This window comes from Zeus faber (genome assembly GCF_960531495.2).
Source record: "Zeus faber genome assembly, chromosome: 16".
Lineage (NCBI taxonomy): Eukaryota > Metazoa > Chordata > Actinopteri > Zeiformes > Zeidae > Zeus > Zeus faber.
Window position 1 is genome coordinate 10,825,570 of NC_137202.1, and position 27,298 is coordinate 10,852,867.

The 27,298-nt window shown below is 44.8% G+C and overlaps 1 protein-coding gene across 1 annotated transcript in view; it reads right to left on the minus strand.

Moving 5' to 3' along the window:
• The window catches only part of rims1a (regulating synaptic membrane exocytosis 1a), a gene marked incomplete at both ends in the record, with an annotated part of 72,733 nt that overhangs the window by 33,874 nt on the left and 11,561 nt on the right, over nucleotides 1-27,298 (minus strand). The window contains 5 exons of the mRNA XM_080016646.1: nucleotides 4,692-4,732; nucleotides 9,055-9,848; nucleotides 10,551-10,813; nucleotides 21,719-21,730; nucleotides 23,495-23,705. Coding sequence (XP_079872772.1) covers nucleotides 4,692-4,732; nucleotides 9,055-9,848; nucleotides 10,551-10,813; nucleotides 21,719-21,730; nucleotides 23,495-23,705 — 1,321 coding nt within the window. The remainder of the gene's footprint in view (nucleotides 1-4,691; nucleotides 4,733-9,054; nucleotides 9,849-10,550; nucleotides 10,814-21,718; nucleotides 21,731-23,494; nucleotides 23,706-27,298) is intronic.

The following is a 27,298-nucleotide window of genomic DNA, read 5'->3' on the forward strand; positions in this document are numbered from 1 at the left end:
CCATAGAAAACAAAAAATCCATCTGTTTAGGCAAACAGATTGAATTGTGCTGGTGCGAGCCACATGGCTTCTCAGGGCCCGAGCAGGGCACGGTGAGTGCAGTCTGAGCGCTTCAGCAGAGTCAGGAGGTGGAGGATGAAAAGCCTCCAAAACCAAGGGTCGAGAAACAAAGGACCAAGGTAGGACTTTGGGTTTAAAAGCAGGATTTGGAAACGGCAGGGCCCTCTTCCCCGAGCCGCGTACGTGAGGGGTGGATAGAAGCTACTCGTTGCTTCTGCAATGAGTAGCTTCAAGAAGAGAGGAGCTTCAGACTCAGGGGCGTATTAACCAATCAATTTTGCGGCTTTTGCGGCCGCTAAACCGGGCAAATAACGAGCGTCAAATTAGAAGCGAGCGTCTAATTTACAAAGCAAACGGTGAAATGCAGCGCTAACTGCATTGCCACACAAATAGCGTCTCGATGGGCCAGTGCTATTTGTGAGTATTTAAATTAGGTATTATGCATGCATTTGGTGCAAAATTGGCCCCATTCTATGCAAATGAGCCTCGTTGCAAATGAGCCTCGTTGCAAATAGCGTACAATTCACAAACACAGGCGCTCATAGCCACACACAGTAACAGCGACGCTATAACCATCTGCAGAGAGCTGGTGGTAATTGCGCGAGACCAAAAAAAAAAAAGGTGAAAAAGGCTCCGCTGTGTGATTGTCTTCAGAGAACTGGTGCAACTGACGCGCATTTATAAGGAGTGTCACGCCCAGACTTTCCAGTGATCTGTAAATCATATTGAGATTATTATTATAATTATTATGACTGTCACAGCATCTGTAGATAGCCGAAGGTGCAGCAGTCCGTGGTGGTTTTCAAATTGCACTCCAAAAGAATAGTTATTGAAACTTTGAATAATTCTTTGTACAAAAGGTTCTATAATTCCAATTAAACTCAAAAGACATCGAGAAACAACTAAAGTTATAGGGAATAATGATAAAGTGTTCAAAACTGAAGTTGAACCAAAGATGGCCTCAATCCTCTGAACCATGGACAGCCCCTCGGGTGCAGCGGCCTGGAACTTGGTAGAGCAAATATATTAAATCATCAATTTATGTATATCATTTCTACATTGTAATATTAAGATTCAGTGACAACTAGAATTTCTTTAGTAAAAATATAGATTATAGATTTTATATACAGTACAGTATATATATATATATATATATATATATATATATACATACATACATATATAAATATATATGTATTTATATTTTTTATATATATATATAGATTATCATAGATTTGCTCATATTATTTTAATGTTTTATAGTCACTGCACATAAACCTAAAAATACAAATTAACAATCCAGGGTCCCCATCCCGTCATGCAAAGACCCCGTTGCACATCGGACAATTTCCATTATTTACAAACCCCCATCAGGATTTGGCATAGCACCGGCGTTGCCTCTCCAAGGATTTCCTTACAATTTAACAATTTCATTAAATACGTTAAATCATAACTACTGTCCAACAATTATTTAAAGTTTTATATTTATTTAACACTGACACTGTAAACTGTAAACTGTAACACCGTAAAACAGGCAAGTGTAGAGCAGTGGCATAAATGAGTAATGACTCTCCAATGGAGACCCCCCCCCCATGATGCACAGATTATTTACTTTGCCACATGGATAATTGCGATCAGATGCAAAACGAGAGCAAATTGCACTCAGCAGCAAAACGTTATGGCCGTGTCTGCGCCGGCATATCGGTATCTTATCGTTAGCAATATCTTTTGTGAATAGAATGCTAAAATGACGCGGATAGCGAACGCAATTTATACGCAAGTCATGGTGCCATTAGCGGCCGCAAATCATTTCTTTGTGAATCCGCCCCTTAGGCTGGTCAAGGGCTCAAGCAGAGGCTCAGCAAGAGAATTCCGGACAAGCTGCAAGTCCCAAGAGGGAAGCACACAGGCCTGTGGGTGAAGCCGCCATACCCCTGTGAGGAATCAGCCAGCAAGAGAGTGTGAGCCAATTGTTCGGTCACCGATATGATCACGTCCGTCAGATATGGCAGCCAAATAGCCTCTCAATGTTAACTCAGCGAGCCCCGTTTACGAGGAGGGACTAAAGAAAGGATAGCGCCAACGTGACATCACATGACACTGGGGTCCGTTCTCCTGGAATGGCACCAGTGATAAAACTTGTCTCATCTCCTTGCGTAGAGGGCCCTTGTAGAGGAATCCTTGGAAGCCTGTAAGGTACTCAGCACTGCTGGTTCCAGGCCACACAAGGCCACACAAACCCCCGAAACACTGCCTTCATCTTGAGGAGGTTCACGTGAACCTCATCCAACGAGGGGCCCCACTGGCCCTGAATGGGGCCAGCAACTGCCACAGAAAGGCGATCGGGGAGGTAGCCCATCCTCGTGTGGGCTCACCTTCTGTTTTGCGAACCACTACTGCAATGGCCGCATGTGAAGCAACCCCAACGGCACAACCTGGGCAACCACAGCCATTAGGCTGAGTGGCCTCAGGCCGCACTTTATAGCAACCTGCTTCTGCACAGTGAACTGGGATAAGCTCTCTGTCAAAACACAGATCCTCGCTGGCATGAGAGAGGCTCGCATCAGGACCAAATGCAATACCAAGCCGAAATAAGTCACTGTTCTCGAAGGGGTAAGGGAACCCTTCTCCCGGTTCAGGGTTGGACCCAATTCCACCAGGTGAGCCAGCACTGTCCCCGTATAGCTCCTGTCCTGTTGCTCTGTAGGGGCACAAGCCAGTCGTTGAGGTAATCCGCTATGCAAATGCCATGGCAACGGAGTGGAATAAGTGCTGCATCCATGCACTTTCCGAAAGTGCGTAGAGCTAGAGCCAGACCAAAGGGGATAACCGCATACTCATATGCTCTGCCTTGAAAGAAGAGGTATTTATATGTACATATACACTATGTGTACATATATTTATTATCATTACTATTTGTTATTTTATTTAAAATATGTAAATAAAATGATTAAATGTCTATAATAAAGTGTAATAATAATAACAATAATAACAATCATAACAATAATAATAATAATAATAATATTAATAATAATAATAATAATAATAATAATAATTATTATTATTATTATTATTATTATTATCATTATTATTATTATTATGAAGAGATAAAAAACAAAACAGTTGTATCACCCTTGGCTCCGTGTCTGGGGCCGCTCCTTCCAGGAAAAAGCAGAGAGCGAGCCGCTGAGGGGATGATAACGAAGGAGTAAACAGCACGGTATCCAACACGTGCGCGTTTTAGTTTAGTGTAGTTTAAGTCACGATAGTCTCTGTCTCACTAGAACACAAACCAATCTCTGGTCTGGTCTAGCTGGTGGCAGTGTGTCCGCCGATAGCGCAGCTTGTTTGCTATACAGTCTCCTAGACACTCTATGGTGACCCATAGAGTGGCGTGTTGGCCGATATGAAATAGAAGGTAGTTGTCATCGATATGTGTGTGTGTGAGTGAAAGACTTTTTTTTTTATTTAATCGTGGCTAGTCATTCCAAAATCCTTTAGTGTGTGCGCATCAAAGCCTCAATCGCGACGGAAATTGTCAACAGCCAATGAGATTGTGCGCCTGCACGATGGCTAGGCGGCAAGCGGCCAAGTGTGGACTTCTGAAACGGCGGAGCGACTTGTGGAAGTGTGGCGACTCATGAGGAACTGATTAGATGTCAGCGCTGTAAGTTTGCTGCACAAACAACCGCAGCAGAGTTTGTTTTGGGGTCAAAATATCGCCATGTATTTTGCCTCTTGTGAGAATCTGTGAATCTTGTGAGTGCTGGAGTACTACCAAACGTTGTTCTCCTGTTCTCCGCCTTTAAATCTGTGCTCCTCAAATCCGGCAGTTATTAAGTGTGTGCCAAGGAGAGACAGAAAATCTGCAAATTTCAGTTGTTAAACGTGCCCTGCTCAATCTTTTTTTTATTGTCATCCACGATTGAAAAAAGGGCCGAGGCTTAATTTGATCGTGATATCGTGACGGGTGTTCACAAATGTGGTGATCACTTCCAGTCAGTCCACCGCCATCTCAATGGCTGCTGAGAGTTCAAGCTCTCAAAATAGATATTCAGGTGTGGATTCTCTGCCTAGGAGTAAATGCCGTCTCCGCTCAGGCTCCGCCCCCTGAACCACCCCGCTTATATCCCCACACTGGTTTTAATTTTAGTTTAGCAAGCACAGACAAAAATTCAGATCGATCGACCATTGTTGCAAGACCCTTCTGCTACGAAGGCTAAGAAGCCTCGTAGAGAATGAGCACCGTGTTTGGCAATGTTGGTGTAATTCCCAAAGCTTCCTTTAGGGGTCGCTATTTCACGCAATTGTCCAGCGTTACGGCAATTCGCCCGGAAATGAATGACGATGGGATTCCAGTTAAAATATCTGGTCTTCAATATTGCGCCTGCGCCATTCAAGGGGTTTTATTGAGAGACAGAGTTTGAATTGGATATGTCCATCATCTATCATCGTCATCTATCATCATCATCTTCTAGTTACCATTACCCTTCCGGGTACTGTTGCCATATACTGTACATTCAACGCGATGGAACTCGGGTCAATTCTTAAAGCAAGGGTTTTTAATATATGAAAAGAAAATCCTCACCAAAAAAATCCTTAATATCATCATGACGTACTCGAGGACTTACATGCCATACAGTGGGGTCATGTGGGTAGCACTCCCAGTCACCTACAAGAGAAAACACAACAGATAAGAAAAAGTAGTAGATCAGATGGACGCAGCCAACACTCCCATAGGACCTTACGGTAACACACACACATACGCACACATATGGTATCTCGTGCACACACACACACACACCTACATTAGAGGCCAAGGTGTATACACAGCGCATACCGGACACCCAGCTTACACAGCGAGGCCGCCTTTCAGAACAACTCTAGAAGGTATTTGTTTACACTTCAGGGGGTTACGTTTGCTGGATTTCCAGGCCTGGGACGGAACTAGAATGGCGCGCGGCAGCACCAGCAGCGATGGCTCCAGAACCCACAAGAGGAAGGGGATACGGCCCCCACTCAGTGGAACCACCGCACCGAGTTTCCATGTGGAGGATGATGATGGAGCGTACGCCGCATTTACCGCGGTTTGGCATTGGTCAAGTGTTGTTAACGTGATAACTACTGTTCACGCAATGACTTCCCATGTGTGTATGTACCTATGTGGTGTAAATACCCAATATTGTCTGAGTGCCTTGAAACCAGGTAAAGACATCTGCACACTCAGCTAGGCAGCTGAAAACACATCTGGACCATCTGGACAGTGTCGTCCCATTTACGGAGGCTTTCTTTCCCGCATTTAGAAATGTTGTCAGACAAACAAAACAACCAAAAGACGAGATGTAAATGGTTCGTCTTACATTGCACACTAATGCAGTTGGCTAACTCTGATACATGTCTTTTTTTCACCCATCAACTTTGCAATCACAGAAGTTTACTGCAGAACAACCATTCCCGCTTCTCACTGTAACTTTGGTGCAAAACGAACGAATGCCGTGTTTTGTTTTGTTTTCTCGCCGTTTGTTGCCACGACACCTGTCAAAAGTGAATCTCAAACAAATGGTGTGAGACATGCTGCAGACAAAAAAAGGGGTTAAAAGTATAACGGACTCTGTATTCTTGGTTTGCTTTGGTGTTGTTATCATAGGCGTGCGCGCCCTCTAGTGGTCAAAAATCACACATGGTTATTTTGATTAATTGTTGAAATCTGTAAAATCCTTTTGTCAAATCATGGGACCCACTTTAATAAACTGTCACAGTCCTTAAATTGTTGTCTCTGTTTCCTCAGAGTATTCACCAATGTGTGTGTAATTATTATGTAAACATTTGTATCATTAAGTTTTTTTGTGTGTGTGTGTGTGTGTGGGTGTGTGTGTGTGTGTGTGTGTGTCCGTGTGTGTAAGTGTGTGGGAGGGGGCGGGGGGTCGGAATACGTGCAGGACCCCGACGCCACTATTATGACATAGTGTAAAACAGAGCCAAGCGTTCCTCGGAGCGGAGAGGGGGTTTGAGGTTAATGAGTTGTGACAACTTTATAGTGGCATTATGTAACCCTAAAAAAAGAACACAGCGACCGACAATAGAAAACCCACCCAGCTCTTGATTTCAGTTTGGAGCTCAGCTGGTAGTATTTCTGTGTGTGTGTGCGTGTGTGTGTGTGTGTGTGTGTGTGTGTGTGTGTGTGTGTGTGTGTGTGTGTGTGTGTGTGTGTGTGTGTGTGTGTGCGTGTGTGTGTGTGTGAGGGAGTACATGATATGCATATTAACTGTCTCTTTAGGTGTGTGTGTGTGTGTGTGTGTGTGTGTGTGTGTGTGTGTGTGTGTGTGTGTCCGTGTGTGTGTGTGTGTGTGTTTGTGTCTGTCTGTGTAACTCTGCGTCCGTACAGTCACGTCCCTGAGTTGAAATGAATTTATATCTTTATGCTTGGAAATTCCTCTGCGCTGCCATGGAGCACGTTTTTTTTTTTCCTCTGACCTGTTCCTCTGCCTCGAGCTAAAAAAGGAAACGGCGTCTCGCTACCACATTGGTATGTTTAAAAAAAAAAAAAAACTTGGCCCCGGCGGCGTGCACTCGTCCCGAGGCCTCCTCCGGTCCGTGGAATGCCATCTCTCCCGCTCTGCATCTGTCAGGGCAACACACTGCTCTTCATCACACGCTGCCTGGACGATGGCTTAAATGTAAATACTGTCACAAGTGGGAAAAAGGAGTAACCAGAGAAAATCTATAGAATATTAAACGGAAAAAATATTGTAATACTCTGTAATACTTTAATAACTGTAATAATTTTGTTATTGCATAGTAATAATTCATACCTTACAGGCTATTTTTGTATATTAGACAAGAAAATACACACTGTTAAGCTTTTTGAAGCTAATTACATGTACAGCAATCCCACCAATCTAGCCCAAAATATAGTATTATGAAAATGTACTTGGTAATAAACTGATTCTGACGCTCGACGCTGGTATGATTTGTAATTTTACCATAACGCTCCAGGCATGAGCATGAGCACCACTCAGTAAAAAGAGCAGGACTTTCTGAGCACGCGAATCCCTCCAGTAGCCGTCACAATCATTATACCTAATCAGGATAGTTAAAAAAAAAAGGGAAGAGAGCCTTTGCTAAAGTTTTTCATTTGGTTTTGTGTTTTTTTTTCCTTTTCATCCAGTCGCTGTCCAAAAATACCGTCGAGGATCGGATCACGAACCCCAACCGGAATGATTATTATAATCCACCAAAAATAGGATTATAGTGCAAAACAGTTCATTTGTACATTTCGCTTTTCTCAGGTAACCCATGCATGCGTGTTTCTTTTCAGTGCCTCCCAGATGCGTTTGTACATTAAAAAAGAGGACTTTTTTTTTTTTTATCAGACTGAAATATTTTGGAATTTGCTCTGACAAGAGAATTTAACCTCAGAGTATCCTCTTCTTTTTCCTCCTTTCTTTTTTCTTATCCTGTTAACATAAGTGCAAGACTGGAGTTGGTGGTGGGATGACACAGTCCGGCCCGGACGTGCCAGAGACAGGACTTGGGGAAATGGTGGCTTAGGGTCTGATTGGGGTCGACCCCCCGGGGTCAAACAGAGGCCAAACCGCCCTGTCAACACATCAGCAAATACACACCAACTCCTCTCTCTATCTCTCTCGCTTACTCTTTCTCACTCTCTCTCACACACACACACACACACACACACAGGGTCCAAAACGTTCCTCCCTGAGGCCAAACTGAGACCAATACAATATGACACTCAGACAAACCCAAATACACACTCGTTAACATCGGCCATACTCCGCCACCTTCCACTTTGACATTCACATTCAAACACTGCCGGCAGTAGCCGGCCACGTGCTCTGGAACGCTACGCAAAAAACTTGAGAAAATTAAAGAAGACAGCACTGAACCATTTAACTTATAACGCGTCAAAAGCTGCTTCGGTAAACAGCATAATAAAATTATAAAATGGTGAACCCCTCCATACCAGAAATACAGTACAACAATCTCAGCTTCACACACACACACACACACACACACACCAAATAAATGAATGAATAAGTAAACAAATAAATAAATAAATAAAATAAATACATCTTATCTTGTAAGTGAGCATTGTCTTACCTGTCCCTCGTGATCCTAGTGATCCTAGTGATACGGTGGAGCCGGACCAGCTCCAACGCCGACACAAACTGACTGAAGCCACAAGACTGAGACTAAACAGTTCCCGCTACTCCTCAAACCCACCTCTGGCTCTCCCAGTGTCACACACACACACACACACACACACACACACACACATACACACACACCCACACACACACACACACACACACACACACACACACAGACAGACACACAGAATCACACGCTTAAATGCCTGTGCCCCACACATGGAGACTAGGGAGCTACAGTAGCATGTTTAGTGTTTGGAAAGATGCAAACATTGTCGGCGAATCTGCTTGGACGTTGTTATATAACGTTGTCACGTTAGGGTGCATCTGCTTAGCATCCTTGGCTGGAGAGCTGCATATTCCACATTTTTACTTACGATATACTGCACGCCTGAAACGGCTTGATTCTATGTATATATTGTATTCTGTGCTGTTATAATTTTATCCATTCAACCCTTTGATGGTGTGGAGTGATGCCGCCTCGCTTCTGCATCGCTACGTGGACTCAGGTCGCTCATCTGTGGCGCCACTATGGCGGAACAAGCTCCACCTAGTGTCAGAGCGGCTGAATCAATCTATCCTTCGTCACAGGCTGAAGACCTCTCTTCAGACTACACCAGGACATCACTGGACCAATCGCATCCCTCTCACCCTTTACTTTCTTTATATACTTACTTAATTGTTTTTCTTTGGTTGGTTGGTTTACCCGGCTGCCACTGCGGCATGCAGGTAACCACCTGCATGCCGCAGTGACGTAACTATGACGGACAAAATGTACGTATTGAAATCACTTTAGACAAGACACTAAATGGAAAGCGGCTCCCACCTCTTTCACTGACGCTCTCGATCTCAGCGTCGTCGCAGCTGCTGTACTCGGGCGTGGTCCCGCCCTCCTCCTCCGAGCTGCTGACGCTGGTCTGCCGCTTTCCCCCCGCCCCCAGCCCCCGCTTGGACTTGTAGGGCCGCGGCGGGGGCGGTCGCAGCGACTCGGACTGGTCCGAGCTCAGCGAGTCGTTACGCAGCATGCTCTCCGCCTTCTCCCGCTTGGTCCGCCTCACCGAGGGTCCCTGGCCCTGGCCCGGCACCGAGTTGGCCAGGGGCTCCCGGAGTTCAGGGGCGACCTGCTGCTGCTTCAGGGAGTGTTCGTGTGGCCCGCACCCCCCCACCATCCCCATCCCCATCCCCACCCCTCCAATACCACCGCCACCCGCTGTCCTCTGCCCCGGCTTTCCATCAGGCCCCAGCCGAACCCCCTGACCGGGGACGGCGGGCCAAGGCGCCGACCCCTCTCCCCCGATGCCCGTGCCTCTGCCCTGGAGCGGAAGCGGATGGCCCCGCCCCCCCGGGAGAGCCGCGCATGGGTGGGGCTGCTGGCCCAGACCCGGGCCCAAACACTTGCCCTGGCCCTGGTCCCCGTGACGGAAACCCCCCTCCTCTGTCCGCCTCATCCCCACAGGGTCGTGCTCCAGAGAGCGTCCCTTCAGCAGCCGCCGGCCCTCGCGGCGTTCCCTGGAGTCGCCGCGCAGGTCCCGGTCCACGGAAACCTGCGTCTGAAGCCGGGGTTGTCCCGGCCGACGCTCCCCGCCCCGGCCAGCTCCTCCTCCTCCTCTGCCATTTCTCCTGAGAGATAAAGTGTAAAGCAACAGCGGATTTTGAGGCGATCACACGGCCCTGATACACCACCATTGTGGTGTTTCTGGATGAACCCAGAAGAGAGCCATTAACCCATGCTCGGAAGTGGAAGTCACTAATGTGGGCAATGAAACACAAGGACAAACTCATACAGTATCTGTGCATTCTAAATTTAAATAATGATGAACCAATACCAATACTGGTATTGGTCCCTTTACAGAAGTCGGTGTTCTTTCTTACAGGTTTGATATGGCACCAGTTTCAGTTCAGGATATTCTTTGATACATTTTTTTCCACATAATGAAGCCTGTCAGATGTTTGTTCTCGATATTAATACATGCCAATCATTATGTTCTAATGAGCTATGCTATCTACTGTCTATACTGTCTGCTACTACTGTCTGTGGTGCTATTGAGCAGTTCTATACTGCTCCGTAAAAACAATGGATCATATTTAACTATTTGTCTATTTGTCTATTTGTCTATTTCTATACGGATCTATTTCTAGTAGTATTGGCTGATTTTAGGATTCAGGATCGGTATACAGTACATAAAAAGGTGGTATTTGTCCATCTGTTCATTTTAATAAAGCACAGCAGCTTGGGGTTCCCTTAAGTTATGCAACATTTTTTATTAGATAGATGAAATAAATAATGAAGTAATTTCCTTTTTTTTTTTTTTTGGAGCTTACGTGTCTCGTGGTGGTTCGCTGCGTGACCGGGTGTCCGTCCCTGGGACGGTACCGGGTGCGCAGGGCCGGGTGGGGTCATTGGACAGCTGGCCGGAGCCCACGGGCGCCTGCGACCTGGAGCGGAGGTTCTTGTCGCCAGCCGTCCGGCACACGGACGGTTCGCTGACGGCCGAGCCGAGCTTCCCCACCAAACCCGAAAACCACTCGCCAGGTTTGGTGAGGAGCTCCTGCTGCTTTCGGCAGTTATTACACACCCAGATCACCTGGAGGGACATGGAGGGGGGAGGGATTGTTATTATTTAATATTTATTATTATTATCCATTATTATTAAGCATGAAACAGACAGCCGGACAGACAGACAGACAGACAGACAGACAGACAGACAGATAGATAGATAGATAGATAGATAGATAGATAGATAGATAGATAGATAGATAGATAGATAGATAGATAGATAGATAGATAGATAGATAGATAGATAGATAGATAGATAGATAGATAGATAGATGGATAGATAGACAGACAGTCAGACGGATAGATAGACGGACGATAGACAGAAAAAATAAGTAATACTATTTTGAAAGAAATTACAATACATCAAAAATATTTAAAAGAAAAATGATGAATATAATAACCAGTAAAGCTAAAAAATAAACAATAAACCAGTAAACCTCTGTGTAAAAGCGGGAAAATGTGTCTTTTTTCTGTATGAATACTGTACGCAGGGTTATAAGCCAGGGGGTATAACAACAATCTATTCATTCATTCATTTAGTTATTTAGGTATTTATTTAGTTATTTCTGGAGAATTGCCTCTGTGACATCGACACCAGCATCACCATGACGCGTGCGGCAGGGAGGCTCCATGCTGAATGTTCTCTACCACAGCCAATAAAAAGCATCTTGGCCGCCCGCTCCGCCGCCCAACTGAAGCGCGGCTTCAAACGCCGTGGCAGTAGAACAGGAAACAGCCAACGGTACACTTCCTGAAGAGCATGCCGGCTGCCAACCAGTTGTCCAAAATAGAGCAGAAAACAAACAAAGAATAAAATAAAATAAAAACCTTTTTAAGATCTACATTATGGCAGTCATATCAAGGAGCAGCTTGGCTCGTGCTCTGGGGCTGTTTTGGGGCGACCAACAGATGCCCAGAGAGATTTGTCCAACTGGATAATGAAATATATTCATCTCGCTGCCACAAAATGTTTCCAAATCCACTTCTCTTTCTTTCCTCTCCCTCTCTCTCGCTCTCTCTCTCTCTCTCTCTCTCTCTGTCTCTCTCTCTCTTTCTCTTGTTCTTCTCCTCACCCACTGCACTCGGTTATTACACTGTGTTGGCATAATGATAACATCCGAAGGACGGAATGAGAAAAATGAAAGCAAGGAGGGAGGGAGGGAGAGAGGGAGGGTCGGGCAGCGTTTGGGGGGTGGATGAAGGGAGAGAGGTAGGTAGGCGAGGGAGAAAGAGTGAGAACAGAGGAGGAGAGCGGGAAGCAGAAGGAGGGAGCGGGTCCCTCTCCTCCAGCCACCAGGGTTCTAATTACCCCTGAACACTCCCCAATGACCCCTTAAAGAGGGCTAAAATAAAACACTCTGGCATCAGCCATCACAACCCCCTGCTTCCCACCCTCCACCCCCCCCCCCCCCCCCCCCCCCCCCCCCCCACACACACACACACACACATACATACACACACCGCCTCCATTTCAGCCTCCTCCAGATTGCTTTTGATTAAAGCCACAAAAAGCTGAGGAGAAAACAGCTTTACACCAACGCAGCTATATTTATCCCATCCGACACTCCAGTGCCTGAGAGGGAAAACGTGCGCTCGGGCACTTAAACCCACACACACACACACACACACACACACACACACACACACGTGCATGCACACGCAAGCGCACACACACACGCGCACTCCTACATGTGGGGCATATTAGAGCTTTTGTGGAAACATCCACCAATTTGTGACTCTCTGCATCCAGACGAAAGATGTGGCCGGCTGCCAGAGACAAACACATGTCACCGCATCACCACGCCGTCTCACCCAGCTTGTTATCACGGTCTTTCCTTTCACTGGGTTTGCAGCAGGTGACTAAAAATAGATGCATCAGCGGTGCCGCATCATAGGCCTTTTTTCAGAATGGTTGAACGGAAGTATATCTAGCATACATGTGAAATGTTGCTCAGGATGAAAAATAAACAAAACATGTTCCTCCTTCAACTGAAAAAAGGAAAACCGGTATTCACTTAAAAATCAGGTATTTTCAATCGATTCATATCATTGTATACAGAATTCCGGGTGACTGCTGCTTTCCCTTTTTAATCTGGTGGAGCCCGAATTTGGCACCAATCATGATACCAACTTTAAATTGAATCATACCAATTACTTTAAATTATAAGTGTTTGTCTATTGCCATAATGTGACATATTATACACTGTACACCATTATGGATTAACATTATACAATATCCTATATTAGCATACATATACAGTATATAAACAAAAACTTATCACAATGATGAATTCTCTCACAAAATAAATGCAAGATTGAAATCAGTGTCACTGACCAGAGGAACCATTTTTGAGGTTTGACAGTACCCAACCATGGGGCTTGATTGGTTTTGTCTTGTAAATTTTCAGAGCCCTTGCCACTGTTACTAGTTCACATAGATAAAATAAAAATAACAATCAGGTAATATCCGGTAATATCCAGCCTGTTCATGCCGCTATATCGCTCCACATCCTTTTAGGTGTTGTCGTGGAAGGATGATATCAGAAAACAAACGGGCAGTGTTGTGGAGCTGTGGAGCGGTAAGCTGCTAGTATTTTATAAGAGACTCTGCTAATCCCATAGTAATCCCTGTATTAGATCACACTCAGATGGTGAAACAAGAGCCTGAGAGGGAGAACTGTATAGGCAGGCTGAGAGCAGCCCAACGGCGAGCTGACACATGCACACAGGCACACGCGCACGGACACGCATGCACGCACACGCATGCACGCACGCACACACACACACACACACACACACACACACACACACACACACACACACACACACCAGCAAGGATGTGCGTGCATAAAAAGGCAAAAGAACAGACACACACACACACACACAAGCAGTGCATACACACATGAGTAATGACACAATCACACAAGAATACAGATGCTTGCTCTTATACACACATGGATACACACACACACACACACACACACACACACACACACACACACACACACACAACAGCGGCCCGTCACATGACCACAGTGAGACCCCTGAGAGAGGGAGAGAGCGCGCGTAAGAGAGAGAGAGAGACAAAATATAGCTTCTCCACATGAAAACTAGGACACCAAGCCCTGTGTGCATTTGTTTTGAATCATACTGCATTTGTGTGTGTGTGCGTGTGTTCATACATGCACACATAGACTTACTCTTTCGTGCACAATTTCGTCCCTTATTAGTATAAAAGCGTCATCAACTGTGCGTCTGTATAGGTGTGATGGCAGTGCCCACGCGTGTTTTGTGTGTGTGTGTGTGTGTGTGTGTGTGTGTGTGTGTGTGTGTGTGTGTGTGTGAGTGTGTGCGTGTGCGTGTGCGCGTGCGCGCGCATGTGTGCATGCGTGTGAGTGATGTAACAGTGAATAATCCAATAGTGGAATCATGGAGTTTCCTGCGGCGGGTTGCTCATGCTCGTTTCTTAGAGAGAGAGGACCACTCTGTAACCATAGTAACCAGATGCAGATCTGACTTCGCAGAGGAACAGTGGAGAAGTTCAGTTCATGACCCGCGCTGCTCTCGGGCACCAGTTTACTGCCCCCTGATATATCTACCTCCCCTCTCTCTCTCTCTCTCTCTCTCTCTCTCTCTCTCTCTCTCTCTTCCCCCCTATTTTCGCCCTCACTTTTCACCTTGCGAAGAAAGGTCTGAGACGGAGGGGCGATGGTGTCGATGAGAGGGGGGAGCAGGAAGAGGGACAAGTCCTCCTGCATGTTTTTTGTGTTTCTGCTCGATACCTTTGCAGAAAAAAAAACAACTCGCGCTCTGTCTCTCTTCTGAAGAAAAGAACCCAACAACAGAACTAGAGAACGACAAAAAAAAGCTTTTCAAGCTGCTAGTTCTCAATATTCTGTGGCTGATGGACCAGCAAAAGAAAAAAAAAAAAAAAAAAGAAAACACCTGGGGAGTTATTTCTGAACACCAAGGACATTAAAGTATGCACTTTTGTTCCTGCGGACAATGTTTAACGGGTCAAGACATATATTGCAGCTATGAATATGTGGTTGAGAGCTGCTGGACAGAAAGTTTTTATTCTGTAGGTAAGAAACTCTACTACAAGAGGAGAGCACCGGCGTGGAATACCCCTTTGAAAGGCTCATTTAAAAGATTTCTCAACATGCATTGACAGGAAAGCATTCGGACTACGTCCAAAAATTACAAAGCTTTAGATTTAGTTTTTTAAAATAATGGACTTTAAATGTTGTTTTCTATGGGAGGTCTCTCGTCAATACAATTTGGGGGTTTTTGAGTTTGGTGGGGAAACTTTGAGAATCCTTACTTGTCCTCCATCTGTGCATTCCTTCTTTTTTTTTTTTTTTTTTTTGGTGAGTGTCAATGACGGTTTCTTTTCTCAACCATATTGGAAAAACAGATCAGAGACCAAAGATAACCCAGGCCACACAAGTGTAGCAGCATTAGGAAAGGTCCAGCGCGGGTCAGCCGCCTCCCTCGGGGGGAAGACTACGACCAGAAGCGGCTTGTGATCAAGCTCATTACCGGTTTCCTCGTTAGGACTCCATCCATCGCCACCGGGAGGTCTGTCTGTTAGTCACATCCAGCTTCTGGGCAACAGGATGAAATTCAGAACCAATCTGTCGCTGTGTCATTTTTCCAACGTGGTTTAGTTCTGGAATGCTCCTCCCTGTTCCTCAACCCTCGCCGCTCAGATATAAAAATCGCGGTAACTCTCTCTCTCCCTCTCCCTCTCCCTCTCCCTCTCTCTCTCTCTCTCTCTCCCGCATCCCTGCACTTAGAGCCCACGGTACCTGAAGATGACTATAATGTGATGTAACAGGGCTCGGCTCCGTCGGATTTTAAAGTCGTTGCCACAGACCGGTCGACGGGGCCAAAACGCAATTGCGAACGCGAGCCGGGGATGAGGCGAGAGGGAGATAAAGCGCACGCGCTCAGTAGGAAATCAGCCGTTCATCTGTGGAGCGTAGGGCCCTCGCACACAGTCAGAGGGCATCGAGGGATGGCAGAGCACGCTTTACAAAACGCCATTCATGGGTTTATTAGGCAAAGATGCACAATCTTATATGTATATATATATATATATATATATATATATATATATATATATATATATAATGACACACAAGACAAACACATTCACACCTCACACAAGCATATCTACAATGAAGCAAACATATATAAGAAGGGATAATATGAAGTATAAAGAAAGACACTAGGAGTACAGTGTGTGACAACCATCTCACACGTAGCCGATGAGAGGTGTTAAGGAAGGGCGGTGTTAGTGTGTGTACGCATTTGTATGTGTGTGCTGAGATACATTTTCACTTACTCACCTCAAATTGAGTGTGTGCTTTATTTACTCCAACTTACAACCTTGGCCAGGGAGAGAAACCCCTGTTCAATGCTGCAGTACCTCGGTGCCACCACTAAGTGTCTTCACTGAGCACATTATTTGCACCTGGTACATGGAGGGGTTGCGAGCGATTGTATAAGGGGAGAGTGGGTGTATAAGGGGTAATGTGCGTGTGTGCCTCACATGTCCGACATAAATTCTCACTCACACGGATCAAAGACAAACCTCCCTGCAACAATCCCCCACCTCCTCTGCTAACAAGGCCGATTTGAAGTCTACAGAACTTATATATCACCTCTGCGAAATGCAATAATGTGCCTCTGTGTGTATGCTGTTGTGTGCACCAACACCGGGCCCCAGCACCCGACATAACACCTGTTAGGATCTGTTGCTACAGGCTGCACTGTATTAACGCGTAATGTGCCCCCTGATATCGCAGATTTGGCGCAGTCAGCATGTATGTAGGAAGGGGAGCACATAAATTCAGATCAACTCACCAGCAGGGCTCCAATACGTATTGTGCAGTGTCTTGTAATTCTAATAAAAAAATATTTTATATTATATTAAAAGTGGGTGTTAATGAAAATAATAATAATAATAATAATAATAATAATAATAATAATAATAATAATAATAATAATAATAAATAAAATCATCATCATCATCATCATCATCATCATCATAATAACAACAGTAATAATAATAATAATAATAATAATAATAATAATAATAATAATAATAATAACAATACATATCTTATAACAACAAATTATATATTTTTAAAAGGTTCTCTACTTTGGCCTTTGGTTATTGGACAAGCAAATGCCTCTGCTTGCTGCCTGAGTGTCAGTGGGAGCGGAGGGCACAACATGATGCTCACTCCTCTGACAGGAAGCAGGGGGACAAAGTGCCTGAGCCAAAATAGTCAAACTAACGAGAGAGTTGGCAAGTGCACACGATGAAAGAATTGAGCCGGAAAAGCCCCCCGCTTCATTAAAGCCACCAGCTTGCCAACGTCTTTCCAGTTAAGTGTGTGTGTGTGTCACACAACATGTTCATGTCATCAATAAAACAAACGCATTTCCTCAACTTTGTCATACACCTTTCTTCAATGAGTAGATGGTGGTAATACAGCAACTACGTCAACAAAATCGATCTTAGAGTCAAAAAGAGAATATCACAACGAATGCATTTGAGAACAAACTCCATCCCAAAAACCCACTTGAGTGTTCGTTCAAATATAAATTGTAACAAATTCCAGAACTATCTGTTCTAATGTAGTGGGATGCCCTAAAAACCTTGCACACTCTGGCATGAAAATAGAACCGATTCGGGCCAAAACGACCAAAGAATGCAAAATTAAGAGTGCCGGTTAAGATGAGGGGATACTGTTGATTTGATGGTGAAAGGTGAAGCTTGTGAAGCCCTTTAAGACTTTTCTTTGATTGAGGACTAACAAGTCAACTGGACTTGCCTTGACTGATGATAATAATCGAGCCCCTTCCATTTTGCAATGATGACCGATTATTTGGTCATCATTGCAAAATGGAAGGGACTCGCCGTCCAGAAAAAGAAAAAAAGCACCGTTTAGCAAGCAGGTGGCGGCTGCATCACGACACGAGGGACTCGAACGGTGACAGGACATGAAGGCGCTGGCCACAATAGCAAGACACCAAGATATTTTGGGAGAAAACAATCTGCTGGCCTCTGCAAAAAAAAAAAACTCAAGTTAAAAAGGAAATTCATCTTTCAACTTGACAGCAATCTAAAGCATACTGCAAAATCATCCAAAAGGATGTATGGGGAAGGTGGGGGTGGGCTGGGGTGGGAAACACAGGCAAATCAGTGTCCCAGCATGGCTGAGTGGAAGCCGAGCGGACAGCGAAGGGGAAAAAAAACAAAAACCTGCGGGCTGAGTGGAAGTGGAGAACACGCTGGTGGTCGCCCAGAAATGAAAAGGAGCTCGAATCCCGTCTGGAAGGAACAAAGAAAGGTTATCCTAAAAATCCACTGGCAGCTTTCTTTTTTTCTTTTTTTTGTTCCTTCCTTTTCGTGTAAACCGAGACGTCAACTGTTTATTTGGTCGATTATTTCATCCACTTACGTGCGCCACGCAATTTCTAAAACCTTGTTGCGTGGTGACAATTTTACCCGACGGTTTCAAAACCACTTCGAAATTGAGTTTGGACCCCGGACCAAAAAACCGGGACCATTCCCGCCAATCGTCCGGAGTTGTTTCGGAAAATGAACGTTCGGGTCCAGTTGCTCCCACGTCCGTGTTTGATTTAAAAAAGGACAAACTCCTCCCGGGTTTTGTCGAAGACCTCCCTGTCCAGGCACTTTGGCGTCGGGTAAAACTTTTTTAAATCTGAGAAAACCTCTTGCGCTTGCGTCTTGTGGAAAACCGCGTTGGATTCCATTCTAAGTGTGTGCGTGTGTGCGCGCCCGTGTGTGTACATTTGTGTCAGCACAAATGTAATGTAATGTACTGTATGTGTAAGGGGGCTCGAGCGCGGCGGCAACGACTGGAAGAAAGATGGCCCCCCGAAGACTAGTCAATGAGAGACGGACACGGAGACGGACGCAGCTAGCGAGACTCGCGATCAATAGTAATCATGAGGCACTGTGGCGTTAACGGCGGATGACACATCACTCAGGCTTTCTCCTCCGCGCCGCCTCGTTACACACACGTGCGCGCGCGGACACACACACACACACACACACACACACACACACAAACACACACACACAAACAAATTGTGACACAAGCAAACACTCTCTCTACAACACGACACTATTCAAAATGCTCGGTGGCTGAAAGAAATCAGGAAATTCAAACACTTCTGGGACGTGTTATAATTGGTCTAAAACAACGTACAGAACACACTCAAAGAAATGCTCATTGATATGTTGAGTTTTGCGGCGGTACAAATCGTTGGCGCACGTGCGGGAAAGGTTTTGTGCTTTCGCACGGGTCAAAATCTGCGCTTGAAACCGTCAGTTTTCAGCTTGTAACTCCAGCGCATAGACAGGTTTGACGTCCGTCACTCAGACTTGTGTGAGACCTCACCGTTGAAAGTATTCCCCCCCCAAATTTTAATGACACATTCATCAAGTATTTCTACAGCCACAAATACTTTTTTCCACAGGTGCGCAAAAGATTTCTGCAGCTGCAAAACTTTATTACACATTCGCAAACCATTTCACAAGCTCAAAATATTAATGAGCGTGATTTGATTCCATGGCCGAGCAGCCTGAGCTACGGCCTCATAAAAAACAGAAAGAAAAAAAAAAGAAAGCCCTGCCCCTGAAATACGGGCTTGGACTTGAGTTTGTGTGTGTGTGTGTGTGTGTGTGTCCACTTTCCCAGGAGAGGACAAATCAAGACTTCAAATACACCCGATTTTTTCCAGAAGAATCAATTGGCTACAATACCAACATGCAGCCCTCTCTCTCTCTCTCTCTCTCTCTCTCTCCCTCTCTCTCTCTCTCCCCTCTCTCTCTCTCTCTCCCTCTCTCTCTCCCCCTCTCTCCCTCTCTCTCTCTCTCTCCCTCCCTCTCTCTCTCTCTCTCTCTCCCTCTCTCTCTCCCCCTCTCTCCCTCTCTCTCTCTCTCTCTCTCTCTCTCTCTCTCCCTCTCTCTCTCTCTCTCCCTCCCTCTCCCTCTCTCTCTCTCTCCCCCTCTGTCTCCCCTCTCTCCCTCTCTTTCTCTCTCTACGCCCACTCAGCCGTCGCTGCAGAATCTCATTAGCGCAGAAAGCCACTGGGCTGCACAGGGCCCGCGCCGTAACGCCTGGAAAATATACGTTTTAGCATAAAACATACAGTTGCTGGAAAAGGATATACTGTATAATTAGTGTGTGGGTATATAATTAGTTTATCAAAAACTACTCAAGTCAAGTTGAGCTACTTTTTCACGCTGTGTATTTTAGGGGAACACAACCTTGTTCAGTTGGCATGGAATACTGTCACACCTATCGTCAAGCAGACAAATAAAAGTGAATCAAGTCAAACTTTTATTTTGTGCTCACAATGTAGCGATGGCACTGTCAAACCAAAGTGACTAAACAGAAACGCTTTTATTTTGAAATGTTTTTGAAATCTTCCTGGGATTTATTCCAAGTTGGTTTAGTCTGTAGGGATTCATGTAAAAATTCTTACTTGTTAACTGTTATAAAAATAACTTAAGTAAATTACTAAAGTGAAATCGCTGAAATGTATTGATACTGAATAAAGAGGCATTATAGGTGACAGATAATGTGCTCAAGTGCAGTCATGACTATAGTTGTAACTAATTAATTTCCACCTCTGAACAATGACTGGGTTGTCCTGTTCGATCCCTCTTCACCAGGAAAAAATTTAAATAAACACAAAAAGTCCCAAAGGAATTCATGTCCAAACAACAATCCCAGCTCTGATTCTTAAGGAGCGAGTAGGGAAGGTGGGACGGGGCAAAGGGGCTTCTGGAGTATCGCGCCCGGCCAAGTATCATAAAAATCCCGCTTTGGCAGCAGGCTCATTGCCTGGGTGGGGGTGCAGGGACCGGGCGGGGGTGTGGGGACTTTGTGGGGGTGTAGGGTGGGAGAAAGTGCCAGCTCAGGCCAAGATCACACAGGACGTGTTTCACAGGCTGGGGAGGTGCAAGGTGCAGAGGAAAAAAAACAGCAGAGCGACTTGCTGAGCACTTTTTCCCTCTTATTATTATTATCGTTGGTGGCAGGGTCCACCTTTCCCGTCAAGATCGGGCACAGGCAAGAAGGGAAAGGCAGTGCTGGGAATGTGATCAATAAGTACAGGTGGATAAACACTCACAAAAAAATAAAATAAAATCCCCACCACCACAAGAAACCAAGAAAAAAAACGAATCAATCAATCAGAAGAAGAAGGAAGACTGTCAGGAAACGGATTTAACCATCTCAGAGCACAAGGGATGGAAGTTGGACATGATCACGATGTCGAATTGACTTCTGGAACTTGTAGTGTACACCCAACACAGACACTCCTATGGATTATCACTTTAACTAAACGTGCACAGACGGACGACACGTTCTCTGGCTTCGTTTGGGGAGATGCACAAAAATGACAGGTTGCACGACGGAGGGAAAGTTTGAGCTCCGTGATCATTGTTTCCAAATGTGAACTTGGTGCGGTCGCCACAGAAGGCCCGCCCCTCAACGCCTCCGATGGGACAAAGGGAAACAGAGAGGAGGATCTGTACCTGCACTGTGTTGCTGTGTCCAATATTTCATATAATTCATACATTCTTCTCACAAAATGCTTTTTATACATTGCCTCAGGAATCAATACAGACAGACAGACAGACAGACAGACAGACAGATAGATAGATAGATAGATAGATAGATAGATAGATAGATAGATAGATAGATAGATAGATAGATAGATAGATAGATAGATAGATAGATAGATAGATAGATAGATAGATAGATAGATAGATAGATAGATAGATAGATAGATAGATAGATAGATAGATAGATAGATAGATAGATAGATAGATAGATAGATAGATTGATTGGTTGGTTGATAGATAGCCACCACTTACCACTTTGTCCTCCTGCATTCAAGTCAGCCATGGGTAATGAAAGGTAAAGAGGGATTGAAGGAGAGAGAGAGAGAGAGAGAGAGAGAGAGGGAAAGAAAGAGAGACATCAGTACATGTACATATCTGTGAGTTCAAATAAATTATTAGGTATAATAAATATATATAACACATAAATTAACACTATACACGCATTATATGTGTTTGTGCGTGTGTGTGTGCGTGTGCGTGTGCGTGCGTGCATGTGTGCGTGCGTGCGTGTGTGTATGTGTTTGTGTGAGATGACTAAATGTCATGTCAGGGAGGAGGAGGAGACGTCACCTATTGCTGAGGAAGGACCTTACACCACACCCCAAAGTACCACCCCTAAAACACACACACACACACATGCACACAGACACACACACACACACACACACACACACACACACACACCTGTACCCTGCTGTGTGTGTATAGGGCAACTCTGGATCCCTGGGAGACGAAGAGGGAGACCCCCTACGGTCCATAGCCTAGCCTAATGCCCAATTAACCTTTAAGCTCCTACCTGGCTCACACACACACACACACACACACACACACACACACACACACACACACACACACACACACACACACACACACACACACAGACAGTACTGACACAAATGTCTGTGTACATAGGTCTGTGTCCATACCTGTGTAGATGTGGACACAGACCACAAAAAACACCACAATAGCACAATTAATAGCAACGGTGTACACATAAACTCACACAGTTACATATATAGTGCTTACTCTACACACACACACACACACACACACACACACACACACACACACACACACACACGCACACACGCATACACACACGCACACACACATGCACACACACAAACACGCACACACATGTGACGGCCCATCAACTCCACAACACCTGTGACCCAACTGGCATTAGTAAGCGTGAATAGTGATGTGTGTGTGTGTGTGTGTGTGTGTGTGTGTGTGTGTGTGTGTGTGTGTGTGTGTGTGTGTGTGTGTGTGTGTGTGTGTGTGCATGTGTGTGTGAAGTTACGCATTCATGATGCCATTCAGCCCATATATCTGCGTTGGAATAAACCCCCTGGGAGTCACAATACGCTTAATTTGAGTGTATACATGTGTGACCGTCGAATAAACTCCAGCCAAGAGTTTAAAGTCTCATGCTATTCTGTAAAGATGTACACAATGACTCATGACTTTCAATTAAAATTGATTATAAATACATATCAATTATTAAATGTGAAGTATTTGCTCAAACAATTCCTAAACAATGCAATGTGATATAGTAAAAGTTATGGCAGTGTGACTTCCCATCTGTGCAGTTTCCATAACATATTCTACCGTGGTGTAAATAATCAATGTTATGCTGTATGACGGCAAATTATTTGAATTCTATTTCATGTGTTGCTCTCTTCTACGACTTGTCTTGTGTTTTCAACTTGTATCTGACAGCTGCTTCAGAGTGGTCCCCAACACCTGTTCCACCCGGAACCCTGTGTTATAATGGACGCCTTGTTGAAATGTTACATCTGCTATTACTATGGCACCAATGCACTCTGTACTGTGTGATATGTGTGTTGAGGAGTGACACATTGATATGAATTATTCATTTATTCATTCATTCAATTATGTCCCCATTTATGTCACGTCAGATTGTCAAACTGTGACAATATCTCAATACGTCCATCTGAAGACAAAGCAGTGTGTGGTGTAGTCTCTCTCTCTCTCTCTCTCTCTCCCCCTCTCCCTCTCCCTCACCGTGTTGGAGCGCAGGGAGACTCGCCCTCCGCAGCGGGCGCAGAATTTGGTCTGGCAGTAGGAGCACAGGTTCCCGCAGCCGTCGGCGAACTTGGTCTTGTGGCAGATGCCGCAGGTGGGCGCGTCGTCGCGGTGCGAGCCTCCGCCCGCCGCCACCGAGGCCTGGCGCACCACCGTCTCCCTGTAGCTGGACAACTGCTGCTGGATGCCCCTGGAAAGGCGGGGAACAGAGGCGGAGAAACGTTGAACTAAGAAAATGGTTTCGGTGGTCGGTTTTCAGAAAAAATAAAAAAAATTCATTACACTGCAGTTTGATGAATAGTGAGATGATTAACAAAATGGAGATTACAGTGATAGAGATGATGATGATGATGATGATGATGATGATGATGATGATGGTGATGGTTTGAGTGGTTGTTTCCAGGCCAAAACAACAAACCCCACCCACCCCCACCTGCTCACACACCGCTCACAAACGTGGTTTCAGTTGCTCAGGGTGGATGAGAAAAAAATATTTTTCTTTAAATGTTTCCACTCTGCACAGTAGTTTTCTATTCACATTGTTGTGTTTTTTTTATTTTAATACGGCTATCATTAGTTTATTTATTATTATTATTATTATTATTATTATTAAGTTCCTATCTGTGTAAATGTATTCATGTCTAAATTGTATTCATCAAATGCAAATATTTGTTTATCTATTATTTTATTATTATAAATATTATTATTATTTGCAATAGTAGCAGTAGATAGCCAGAAATACTAGCCAAAAGAAGCAAACACCAGTCAAGGCAGCAAGAACTAAATCAGCAAGCAAAACAGAAATACAATCCACTTAGAAGTGGATTCGCCAAACAACTACATTTAACTTTTCTTTGCTTTTTACTCTTAACTATTTGTACCCCAAACCACCAGAGAATCAGATAAAATTATGAAGAAAAAACATCTGACTTAACAACAGCAACACTTCCGACGGAAAAAGAGCTGATTTCCATCACTGTTGAGTTTAACTGGAAAGAGCTCAAGCCGCTAGAATTTGCGAGAATTGGTGGAATCCAATCCCAGACAAAACCTCAACAGCGGCGCAGCAACAACAGCAATCGAAAGGAAATGAAGTGAAACCGGTCGCTCGCCCTGCCTGCAGTACTTACTGACGAGGAGTAACCGGCGCCGCCTCTGCCCCCATTGGCTGAGCCATGAAATAAATTAAGGATATATTTGTATAATTCCCAATAGCACAGGTCAGCGAGAAGGACTGACAGTGCTGGCGTCCAATCGCAGAAAACACACGCCGGAGAAGAGGCTCAGCCCGTACATGCACTCACAAAACAAAACACACACACACACACACACACACACACACACACACACACACGCACGCACGCACGCACGCACGCACGCACGCACCCACGCACGAACACGCACACGCACACTCCCTCCTCCTCGATCATCATGTGAACAGCCGAAGCCGGCGACTGGCTGGCCAAAGGTCATGGGGAGGTCACCTGCTGCTCCAGCTCAGCAAGACACACTTCCCGCTCCACACTTCATGGCTCTCACTGTGCCGCCCCGCCCCCCACACACCATGCACCTCCACCACCTCCAACTTCGACGCGCCTCCGACACCACGAGCACTCTTCCACGCCTGCTGTTTATAGTAAAACCCGATCGCTGAAAAGTTTGTTGTTGAGAAACTTACCACTCTGCTGCAGTTTTACCTCTGTGCTTAAATTCAGTCCTATGGGGCAAATGGCAAAGCCTTAAAATGTTAAGTCTCTGTTTCAAAAACAGAGAAGTCTCATTATAGTCTCATACGTGTCTAAGTGTCTTTTTGAACAAACATTTTGCAATCTCTGCAGTAATGTCGGCGATAGTAGGGTGCCAACGGGAAGCGGATCAACTTCCTGTTTCTAGTCGCTAACATTGGTGTGAATGTAGCCAACACAGCTGATTTAGGGAAGTGCAAAAGATTAAAAAGAAAATAAAACCCTGAAAAAAAATGATAAAATGCACAGTTTGTGACCATTTTTTCTTTGGTATAACCTATAAAGGCTATTGTGATCTTCCCCTTTTCCTGGTGAAATTATTTTCAAGGCTGAAACTTTTGCCCCATTGGACTGAATTGAAGCGCAGAGTCAGAGTCTGCCACGGAGTGGTAAGTTTCTCGGTCGTAAAGCGTTCAGTGAGGCTGTGCTATGACCAGGTGCAGTGTATAAAAGATGGGAGCCAAGTTTTAATGAGGCCTGGGTTGAAGAGTCCTTTAAGAGACACCATGTTGTATCTGAAAGTTGCTCGCAAAATACTTTTGTATGACTTGGGTGATGATTATGAGACCTCTGATTGGGCGCTGACACGCAAACTTGATGCCTAAAAAGAAAAACCTCCCCGCAATATTACACAACCTACGCAAAACCGACCAGAAACATAACAGGGGGATGTGTGCGTGAGAGCTCGGGAAGAAGAAGTCGGCATGAAAAGAGAAAGGAAAGAGACGGAGTAATGGAAAGCGTGGCTGGGGAAGAGATCAGAGAGGGATATAAGCGGAGGAGACTGAACGTTAGCTCATTAAGAAAATTCTGAAAACCGTCCATATTCACACCAAAGTAACTGTGCGAGCCTAATTGTTGGATTTTTTTTTTTTGTTTTTTTGTTTCTTTTTATAATTCGGCATTTCTCAGACAAACATGCCTGCACCCAAGGACGCAAACAGAACTGGTTTAAACACACACACACACACACATACACGCACACGCACGCACACGCACACGCACACACACACACACACACACACACACACACACACACACACACACACAGACTTCAGAAACAGACTCTTTCTCAGTCTCTTCCTCTTTCATCAAGTCATTCAATGCCATCTTGTTACAAAACATAAAAATAAACCTTTTGTGAAACGCCAATAAGGACCTGCGGGTGTGGGAGCGTGCATGACCGTGTGTGTGTGTGTGTGTGTGTGTGTGTGTGTGTGTGTGTGTGTGTGGTGTGTGTGTGTGTGTGTGTGTGTGTGTGTGTGTTTAGGGTGTGTGTGTGTGTGTGTGTGTGTGTGTTTGTGTGTGTGAATTTAGGGTATGTATGTGTGTGTGTGTGTGTGTGTGTGTGTGTGTGTGTGTGTTTGTGCGTGTGTGTGTGTGTGTGGGTGTGCTGGTGTGTGTTTAAAACAAACGCTCTGCGATTCGCAGTGGGGAAGCAGCATTACCATAAAGGGTCCCATAATTGAGCTACGCGGCACTAACAAGCCCGTGGAGCAGACGGCAACTCTGCCCTGCGCTCAAAAGGAGAACCTCCAGCACCACAGACTGGAATGCACATTTCACAGGTGGCTGAGATGCTAATGAAACGGATTTGACTCGGATGTGGAGTTGATGGATGGAATATAATATAGGGAATAATGTGTACATGGTATATATAACTATCATATCACACAGTCTCTCCTTGTATCAGCTGTGAAGCGGCAGGTTCTGTACTGCAATTTATAGTATTATTGTGGAATTCTCTGCCATGTGTGAAAAAATATATATTTAATTGATTAAAATTTTAGTTTTTAAATCAAAAAGTTTCAAATCAATGATTATTGATTTATCCCCTATAAAAAATACTTTAGAAATCCTATATGATACTACAGGAATTCTCCCAACATTAGGGATTACTGTCTTTAAAATATGGATATTGTGCTCTTCCATTATACAGTATTAATATGAATCCTATGGACATTTCAGTTCTAATATTAACTATTTGGTTAATTCTATATGGGGCGGTTTCACGGACACAGATGTCTGTGACGACAAT